Consider the following 10,821-nt stretch of genomic DNA (forward strand, 5'->3'; position numbering starts at 1 on the left):
CGCAACATGCAATAATTTTATACAGTTCATATAAGGAAATCAGACAATTTAAATAAATGAATGAGGCCCTAATCTATGGATTTCACATGACTGGGAATACAGATATGCATGTTGGTCACAGACACCTTAAAAAAAAGAGCAGACTTCTCCAGTGTGACAGTGGCCATCGAAGGTGAGCATTAGCCCACTGAAGTCGTTTACGACGGCGAACTGCAGTCAAGTCAAGACCCTGGTGAGGACAATGAGCATGGAGATGAGCTTCCCTGAGAATGTTTCTGACAGTTTGGTTGTGCAAACCACAGTTTAATCAGCTGTACAGCTGGCTGGGCTCAGACGATCCCACAGGTGAAAAAGCTGGATGTGGAGATCCTGGGCTGGCATGGCTACACCTGGTCTGCAGTTGTGAGGCCGGTTGGACGTACTGCCAAAGGACATTGGAGGTGGCTTATGGTAGAGAGATGAACATTAAATTCTCTGGCAACAGCTCTGGTGGACATCCGTGCAGTCAGCATGTCAATTGCACGGTCCTTCAAAACTGTAGCATTGTGTTGTGTGACGAACTGCAACATTTTAGAGTGGCCTTTTATTGTCCCCAGCATAAGGTGCAGGGATGTAAACATCTTTTTACACAACATTTGAGAGATACAATTTTGGGCGTATGGAACATTTCTGGGATATTTTATTTCAGCTCATGAAACATGAGACCAACAATTAACATGTTGTGTTTATATTTTTGTTCAGGATATATATATTTACAAAACAATAATCTAATCAGTTACCTTGGAGTTACAATTGTAATTATTTTCCTCATTTTAAATGAATATTTGCATAATTTCACTTTAAGGTCACTGACAAATTAGGCAATGGTATTAACCAAGGAAGATTTGCAAATGGGTACTAGGGTGCCTGCCCTGTGTTAAGCATGGCCTCTTGGAAGTAATTGTTCTTTAGTACAAAGTAGGATTATTTCATGCTTGGAAAAAGAAAATATGCATGTGAAGAAGGGAACACATGACTGCAACTTTGTGATTCTGTGGAGTTTTTTGTCCTTACTATGACAAGTGACAACTTACCAGTGACCATTTCTCACTACACAGAGAAGCTAACTGGGGGCTAGACAACTAGGGTGTGGACAGATTCAGTAGAGACATGAACAAAAGACCATGATCTCTTTCAGAGACGCTGCAGTGTTGGTTCTGTCTCTGAACTGCATAACATAAAGGAGTCATACAAGCACTGGGTTACAAGCTGCAAGCACTTTAGACCTTGCTTTAATTAGTCCCTAGAGCGGCCGCATTTCTCAGGCTCCCAGAAAATAATATTCCCCCGCCCAGTCATCAAGTGCCCACTCTCCTCTATGATGCTCCGCTCTCCCCTCCATATTTCCACTGTCTGTTAACACTTAATATACTTTCAAACGGTCTCTTGAATTTAAGCACTTTTCTGTTGTTCAGCATTAGAGCATCGAGGAAAGGTTTTGTACACACGTATTCAAGCAGCTCTTAGTTAGGTGGGTGCAGTAGGCAACGAGTGAACAATTTTGAGAGCTTGGGACTATAAGGTTCTCTGTCAAAAATGGAGTTATTGACTTGTTCTTTTCAATGTTCCCTACCAATACAGTCCTCTAAATACCACAAATTAATGTAGTTAAGTTCAAATAATAGGTAAAAAGGTAAAAAATTGCTGACACCATTCAAACTAATGAGGGTTCGGAACTTTAAAGCCAAATATTATATTTTTGCAGATAGAACTTTCTAGTACCAAGATCTCAACGTGTTTATACTGAAGATAAGTCCATCATGACACGGGAATTGGCTAATGGAATTCAAAACAATGCTGTTTTTTTTTCTTCCTTTCAGGCAATGCCTATATTGATTTGTCCAAGTTGTCGGTGAGAGTGAGAGAAAGAGCTCACTCACAGTAACACCATCTGGGGTGTAATTTGAAGCTAGTTATCCACTTTAAACACTTTCTCTCCAAGCCAAACAGCTATATTAGAGCTGGATAATGATGCACATTGTCACAAAGAGAAAAGCACAGAAAAGAGAGTAGTGCACCCACCTATATGAGCTGTACTGTATGCTCATACAAAGAAAGAAATCCACAACTGAAATGGATGCATGTATTGTATTTAATAATCCTGAAAGACGAGTCATAAAATACCTGCAAAGTGCCTAAATGACAGCAATCTCAAGCAGTAGCTACTAGCTGTTCTAACAGAGCAAGGGGGCTGTGCTTTTAATACCACCACCATTACTGTATATCACTTCTGAATGTATAGCCATTTGGTTTCATTTAAATGTAAATCTGGGCACTGAACTGCACACTTTGACACCCCAGGCAGACAGATTCTGATGATTCATTCTCGAACAGAACGGCAGTTGGAAATATCACAGCCCCCTACTCTCTCTCCGAGTGGAAACAACAAATTTGACCTTCGTCTCATTTCATCAATGCCCTGCTACCCTGCAGAACAGAAATGTAAAGATTCTGCAAAAACAACAAACATGTATATGGAAATTTCAGACCAATGTGTATTTTTCTTGTGTGTCAGTTGTTGTTCCAACTGTGTCAATCATATTAAGGACAGCTAACAGAGAAAAGCACAATCAGCAGCCTGGTTCACGGGTGAACTGATGTATGAAGCTATTTGATGAGTCTCCATGTCAAATGTCTCTAGGAGGGATAGAAAAAGAAGGGGGTGGGTTGATGGTTTTAAGGGGTGCATCCCAAATTGCATCCTATCCCTTTATAGTGCCCTACTACATTGGGCTCTGGTCAAATGTAGTCTACTATAAAGGGAATAGGGTGCCATTTGGGACACAGACAAGGTTGGATCATGAATGTACTGTAGTCTGCCTGACTGAGCATCCAGTGGGTGATCTGGCTGTAGAGCTGACAGCTATCTGTGCGTTTGAGAGAACAGCACCACTGGGTGAGGGCTCAGACAAAAGATAAAATACATGCATTTGCATGTTGCTGCAGGGCCAGTTGATGCTGCACTGACTACTGACTCGGGGAGCAAACGGATGGACTAAATAATGCAAAGATTGTGATGAATTAGACAGCTTCCTTATCTAGTCTTCATTGCACTAACTGTATAATAACAGCTAAATAGTACTCACTTCTAAGGGATACACAAATAAATAATGTTTCAGGTGACATTAAAAATGTATTAGAAATGCATGAGGTGAATTAAGAATTTATACTAAGGACATGTATATTCCATCAATTAATTGGAAACACAATACTGTGCTTTGTCGCAAACTAAGTCAATAAAAATGTATCCAGGACTCATTGCTTAGGTAAATTTCTGGTCCTTCATTTATCTATGGGTAGAGACTAAGAGCTCCATTTTAAAGCTGCAATATGTAACTTTTCACATAGAAAAGTGTGTTATAGATCGGTCACTCATGGAAAGCAAGTCTAAGAAGCGGTAGATATGTTCTATGTGCGCTACTTCTATGCTTCCCATTTTTAAGTTTCATAAAATGAAATTAGGCAAACTATTAGAATTTTAGCAACCAGGAAATTTTCTGCATTTCTGCATAGTGCATCTTAAACAAACCTAACGCAATGGCATATTTAAGTGCTTACGGCAGCGCTATAGGTCATGGGATGTGTCAGAAATATTTATGCTATTTTAACAGCCGTTATTATGACCGCAATAGCTGGCAGTAGTGCGCAAGAACTGGGCTTTGATTAATAAAACAAGTTGCAGATGTAACAAGGGCTTGGCCACTCACTGGCCAATCAAGGCGTTCCATGGCTTAATAATGCCTTTGCGTTGCCATCAACTCCAATTCCGCTGTCCATTCCTAGTCCATTGTGGATTGATACTACAGTTTATTAAATAGCATAGGCTACAGTAAAGAGTGAAAGCAACAATAAAAAAAATATGGTTTGGAGTGTTGACAGTCTAAATTGCTGTAATTAGCTTCAAAGAGTATAGCACTTAAGCTCAAATAAAAAATAGTAGCAAGGATCCCGTAAATTGTATTGTATGTGTGAGGCATGATCTCAATAAGAAAGAAATAGCCTAGGCCTACTGTTGAAATGATATTATACAGTATATATACAGTGGGGCAAAAAAGTATTTAGTCAGCCACCAATTGTGCAAGTTCTCCCACTTAAAAAGATGAGGCCTGTAATTTTCATCATAGGTACACTTCAACTATGACAGACAAAATGAAAAAAAAAAATCCAGAAAAATCACATTGTAGGATTTTTAATATTTTATTTGCAAATTATGGTGGAAAATAAGTATTTGGTCAATAACAAAAGTGTATCTCAATACTTTGTTATATACCCTTTGTTAGCAATGACAGAGGTCAAATGTTTTCTGTAAGTCTTCACAAGGTTTTCACACACTGTTGCTGGTATTTTGGCCCATTCCTCCATGCAGATCTCCTCTAGAGCTGTGATGTTTTGGGGCTTTTGCTGGGCAACACGGACTTTCAACTCCCTCCAAATATTGTCTATGGGGTTGAGATCTGGAGACTGGCTAGGCCACTCCAAGACCTTGAAATGCTTCTTACGAAGCCACTCCTTCGTTGCCCGGGCGGTGTGTTTGGGATCATTGTCATGCTGAAAGACCCAGCCAGGTTTCATCTTCAATGCCCTTGCTGATGGAAGTAGGTTTTCACTCAAAATCTCACGATACATGGCCCCATTCATTCTTTCCTTTACACGGATCAGTCGTCCTGGTCCCTTTGCAGAAAAACAGCCCCAAAGCATGATGTTTCCACCCCCATGCTTCACAGTAGGTATGGTGTTCTTTGGATGCAACTCAGCATTCTTTGTCCTCCAAACACGACGAGTTGAGTTTTTACCAAAAAGTTATATTTTGGTTTCATCTGACCATTTGACATTCTCCCAATCTTCTTCTGGATCATTCAAATGTTCTCTAGCAAACTTCAGACGGGCCTGGACATGTACTGGCTTAAGCAGGGGGACACGTCTGGCACTGCAGGATTTGAGTCCCAGGCGGCGTAGTGTGTTACTGATGGTAGGCTTTGTTACTTTGGTCCCAGCTCTCTGCAGGTCATTCACTAGGTCCCCCCGTGTGGTTCTGGGATTTTTGCTCACCGTTCTTGTGATTATATTGACCCCACGGGGTGAGATCTTGCGTGGAGCCCCAGATCGAGGGAGATTATCAGTGGTCTTGTATGTCTTCCATTTCCTAATAATTGCTCCCACAGTTGATTTCTTCAAACCAAGCTGCTTACCTATTGCAGATTCAGTCTTCCCAGCCTAGTGCAGGTCTACAATTTTGTTTCTGGTGTCCTTTGACAGCTCTTTGCCATAGTGGAGTTTGGAGTGTGACTGTTTGAGGTTGTGGACAGGTCTTTTATACTGATAACAAGTTCAAACAGGTGCCATTAATACAGGTAACGAGTGGAGGACAGAGGAGCCTCTTAAAGAAGAAGTTACAGGTCTGTGAGAGCCAGAAATCTTGCTTGTTTGTAGGTGACCAAATACTTATTTTCCACCATAATTTGCAAATAAATTCATTAAAAATCCTACAATGTGATATTCTGTTTTTTTTTTCTCATTTTGTCTGTCACAGTTGAAGTGCACCTATGATGAATATTACAGGGTTCTCTCATCTTTTTAAGTGGGAGAACTTGCACAATTGGTGGCTGACTAAATACTATTTTTCCCCACTGTACATATGAGATGAGTAATGCCAGATATGTAAACATTATTAAAGTGACTAATGTTCCATTCCTTAAAGTGGTCAATCAGATCACATAATGAATGTGTTGCCACCCTAGGGTCATGGACTACACAAAGCATATTTAGAACTTTTATTATTAAAAAACACAAAATACAGTCTTAAAATGTCACAAAATGTGCAAAATATTGTGACATGGTACTTTGGCCATATTACCCAGCCCTATTTTGAATTGCCTATGTTTGGAGGAGCGCGTCGTTGGTAACGGACAAGAGGCACTCTTTGGAAAGGAGGATGATACAAGCAGAATGGAGTATGCACTGCAGGTAGGCCTATGTGAATTGTGAATAATGCAAAGCATGTCCGCAAAAGCCTCACGAGTAGACCGTTTAGAAACCTTCTATGGATAGGCTCCTTGGCTAATGCTTGCCCAGGATTAGAAAGACATCAGACGCATTGCTGTTACACCAGATTTCGTTCTCATAGGGTAAGAGAAGCATACTATAAGGGCTTCTTAATTAATCAAACAAAACGGAAAACATGGGCAGTTTAGGTTTCTAAATACAAGGTTTACGGGCACAAAAAGCACATCTATCTTGTCCCATGTGCATATGGGCACTGTGCATTATGGCTGGACAAGATGTGCTTCCGCATACTGAAATTGTCACTTTGGCGCACGTTTTTAAGAACACCTCAGATATTGCCACCCCTCCCACCTTAGCGCAAGTGTTCTCATTTAAAACAAGTAAATTACCAATCCTGGCACTAGGGTTTGAAAATAGAACAGTGCCAGGTTTAACAGGTCGAAATCGCAAACGAGCGTGCGTTTCACAATTGCACTGGCTTGACGCCAGCTGAAAGTAAAGCCCTAACTTCATGTCCTAAATGGCACCCTTTTTCCGTATAGTGCACTACTTTTGACCTGCGTCATAGTGCACTACTTTTGACCAGAGCCCTATGTAGCGGAAAGGGTGTCATTTGGGACACAAATATTAATACACCACTGAGAATGAAATCTTCCATTGATAACATTTATTTATGGTTGGCTTCTCCAGCCATAATACACTCCTTATGATGTCAAATCTGCATCAATCTCTGACAGTTACCAATCAATCCTCATCAAATCCTCATTATGAATAGCAACATCAATCAGATATTTAGCTCATCCGAAATGCATCATCATATTCATATTTATGACCATGATTATCTATTGAACACATCGTTTTCACAATCTTCACCCAATCAACACACTGTGGTTGAGTTTTTCATATCTAAATACCATGTTCCATACTGATCAGTCATGATAACTGATCAATAGAAAAATCATATTTTTAATGAATCGCAAACAACAAATAACCCTTTTTTTTAATCATAAACATGCTGTAATCCACATGAAATTAGCATGGTTTATAGCATAATATGGCTACAGTATATGGTATGAAATCATATTGGCCTGTAGGCTACTTCATCCCTTATCCTTGCATGTGATGAGGCAACATTGGAATTGTCAATCACAGACTGGATGGATACAATTGAAAAATCATTTAAAAAGTTTCCCCAGGGCCTCGTGCACTGTGCTTGCTTAAAGTAAAGTAGTGTTGCACAGGAAGAACCTCCGTTCATGACCCCTTGCATGGATTGTCATTGGGGGTGAATAGGGATTTCGACATCTCAATTGATGCTTAAAGGGATACTTCAGAATTTTGGCAATTAAGCTTGTTATCTTCTTCCCCAGAGTCAGATGAACTTGTGGATACCCTTTTTATGTCTGCATGCAGTTTGAAGGAAGTTGCTAACTGACGTTAGCGCATTTGCTAACTAGCTTTAGCGCAATGGCTGGAAGTATATGGCTGGAAGTCTAACAGCTAGCATGTCAGCATTGGCTCAAAGAAGATAAAGGGCTTTGATTGACAAAATCTCAAAGTATCCATTTTAGAGCTTAAATCGGTTGAGTAGTAGCAGGCCCCGGGGGCAAGGTCCCAGTGCTTGAAAGGCTACTGTGTTGGTGCCTTTTAGTTAATAGAATCAACCATGTCAGGAAAGGTGCATGCAACACCTGTTTTGACCTCAGAGTAATGTGTCACACGCAAGGAAGGGACATGAAGGGAGGTCTCTCTTCAGAGCTATTAGGCTACTGCAGTAGGCCTCTACCAAGAGAATGCATAGGCATTGTCACAAAAGTCACCCTATTCCCTTTATGGGCCCTGGTCAAAAGTAGTGCATTGTAAAGGGAATAGGGTGCCATCTTTGTGCACTATAAAGATAATACAATTGGGGACGTAGTCAGTTTTGCCTCTGGTTTCAAATTAAATGCATCTCATCCACATCCAAGTTTTACTGGAAATATCTTTCCCACCAGGAATGCAAATAAAATAAGTTTATGCCTTCATTATAGAAGGCATAAAGACATTTAATATTTTCAGTAAGCGATAGCTGACAAGCCAATGCAGCACTGCAGTCAGTGCACAACACCTGTAGCACATCTTAACAGATCAGCAGTAGCACACCGCAGCTAACTGTGGGGGGAGCATTATCTGTCATACCCTTGAAGTACTATGTAAACAGTAGGGCTAAATCTCAAATGGCACCATATTCCCTTAGGGCTCTGTTCAGAAGTAGTGCACTAGGGTGTCATTTGGGATGCACAATAGGGGCATATTCATTAAGCCAATTCTGTAGCAAAACATTTCTTAAACGGGGAGGGACCTACCTTCTTTGGACTTTTGATCATACACACACACACAGGTTATAACCCTGGGTAAATCAGACATTTTCACTGCATTGTGAAAATGTCATGGTCATTAATCGTTAGAATACTGTCTATTGGAAAATGTGTTCTGTCAGAAAATGTGTTAATGCCATGGTTAAAGTTGCTTTAAGGTAACATTCTAGTAACAAATTGAAAGGCATACTATGACTCAATAAGTAAGTAGACAGAAATATGGTAATTCAAAATTAATTTGTGATTGCTTGATGGTCTCTTTCCTTTATTGAACATCTTCATAATTTAATCTAGCTTTCTATATTTGCCTTTGAATTTAATTTTTCATTTGCTACTTAGCCATTGTGTGTAAAATAATTTCGCTCGCTAAATGGATAGTACTGTAGATGATGATGATCACAATGGCACCGTTATTGCGCCTGTTGAATCTCACTTCACACATATTGGTGTAAAGCTAAGGCTATTCAATCAGCTCAATATAAGACAGAGGGCGTTAGTACGGAGGGAACGAAGTAGCCTACTGTATTAAGAAGCAGCAAATGCCGACATGACCACGCAGTGCAACGTGGACAGAACCGTAGGCTATGTCCTTCTAGTGAAGTGATGACAGAAGAGAAGTCATGCTGATAATCAAATGGTGCAAACAGTTTTATCAAACAGTGTCCAACATACTCAAGTAGCCCTTCGGAGACAGTGGCAAAACACAAGCAACGTGAAAGTGATGGGTAAGTGAGCAACTGAGAAACGGCATCTGTCAAGTTACTGGACCCAATGCAAGTAAATACACACATCAACCCCACAGTGATGGACAAATACCCTAATTATTTCTTACCTTTAGATTTCGTGCAAGTTGTGCAATAAACAAGAAACACGAAGCCCAATGAGAGGTAGCGTCCCTTCGTCAGCGCAACCATACTGTAGCTGCTGCTTCACTTTCATTCAAGTGGATACGCTGAACCGGGAGAAATTCTCCCGTTTCACCCTCTTCTTGCAAGCCTTCACAAGGTGCTGCCAGTAACAGCTTCCTACGTAATTATCATGGACCACGGGACAGTCACTCTCACCGGTTGGAACGAATCTGGCACTGACACACCGGAGAACTGCATCTTCTACTCACTTTTTACAGTGTAAACAGAAGTCGCGGACTTTTCTAACACCTCGCATGCCACAGTGTATTATGACACACCGATGTTAGCCAATGGCACATCGCGGTGGGAGGGGAAAAGAGCAGACCAGCGGCGACGCCCTGAGAGCTGGGAGTTTTTACGTAATTGAACGTTGGGCATTTTCGATTTTTTTCGGTGAGCCGACTCATTTGGCTCCGTTAACGTAAAAGACACGGCTCATTTGGATCCCAAACGGCTCTTCGTTGAAACTGCATAAACATCTACTTAGAATCATAAATACATTGGAAAACTACAATGTAAAGAACATTACTGTAGGTCAGATATTAAAATGCTCGTTCAAATGCATTTTTACCTGGCGAAATTATTAGATGACCTGCAAAAAAAGTAAAATGGACCAGATTTAAGCTCTCTCCCCAATGTATTGTTTCTGCAGGGAGGATTCACCATCGTTATATAATTACTTTGTAACTTATCTGCAGAAAAACGTTGTTTTGAGATAAAAATGTAAAAAAACATTAGTAGCAGTATGCAAATCAGGGAGGCAAATGGTCGGCTCTTTCACAGATGCTATTCGGTTCCCGACGTTCACCAAAAAGACCCGATCAAAAAGAGCCGTTCGTTCGCGTACGGCTCTGTAGACGAGCGACAATATATTCGGCTCTATTTACTCTCCGATTCGAAAACGCCAATTAGCATCAAAGTAGACATCATGCAAGATTACAAATTCCTGCAAACTCCTGCATATCATCTCTAGTTGACCCCTTTGCTAACAGGTATTGTGTGTGTCAATTTAAAACTTGCACAAGACTGTTATCAGAATTGTGCATTTAGAGAAATGTAGCCAATTTATTAATTACTACATTTAGCTAACATTAGATAGTTAATCAATAGATTCTTACCTTTGCCTCAATTCGGCAGTCTCGTCCAGATCATCATGGCATTTGTAGTTGTTTTTGATAGCCACATTAGCAAATACAGGCAAATATATTGATAAAAGTCACCTTGTCCTAGAGAGATTTTCACTTCACGCCAGAGTAAGCCTACATGAAACACAGCCCTTATTTTAAGTGTTTTTAAAATGAATGTTAGAAAAACTATTGGAACATTTTCCTTGTTTCACCGCTAGGTTTTATGGGATATTATTACTTATGCTGTGGTACTCTATTGAACATAGGGCTGGCTGGTGGTCTGTGAAAATCAGGGTCGAGTCCATTTGTCTTCCCACCACATCACTGTAGCCTACATGTAAATGATGAAGGAAGAATACTTAATTAAATTATCTTTTGGGGGAGGTG

At 40.4% G+C, this 10,821-nt stretch overlaps 1 protein-coding gene across 3 annotated transcripts in view; it reads right to left on the reverse strand.

Moving 5' to 3' along the window:
• The window catches only part of LOC139411103 (netrin receptor UNC5D-like), a 216,910-nt gene extending 207,382 nt beyond the window's left edge, over window positions 1-9,528 (reverse strand). For 2 of the 3 annotated variants that reach the window (XM_071156962.1, XM_071156961.1), the window contains exon 1: window positions 9,232-9,528. In XM_071156962.1, the coding sequence (XP_071013063.1) occupies window positions 9,232-9,313 (82 nt within the window). In that variant the 5' untranslated portion in view covers window positions 9,314-9,528. The remainder of the gene's footprint in view (window positions 1-9,231) is intronic. The other variant, XM_071156963.1, reaches the window with a different exon arrangement.
• Between the last annotated feature and the right edge of the window lie 1,293 nt (window positions 9,529-10,821).

Source organism: Oncorhynchus clarkii, chromosome 6 (assembly GCF_045791955.1).
Source record: "Oncorhynchus clarkii lewisi isolate Uvic-CL-2024 chromosome 6, UVic_Ocla_1.0, whole genome shotgun sequence".
NCBI lineage: Eukaryota > Metazoa > Chordata > Actinopteri > Salmoniformes > Salmonidae > Oncorhynchus > Oncorhynchus clarkii.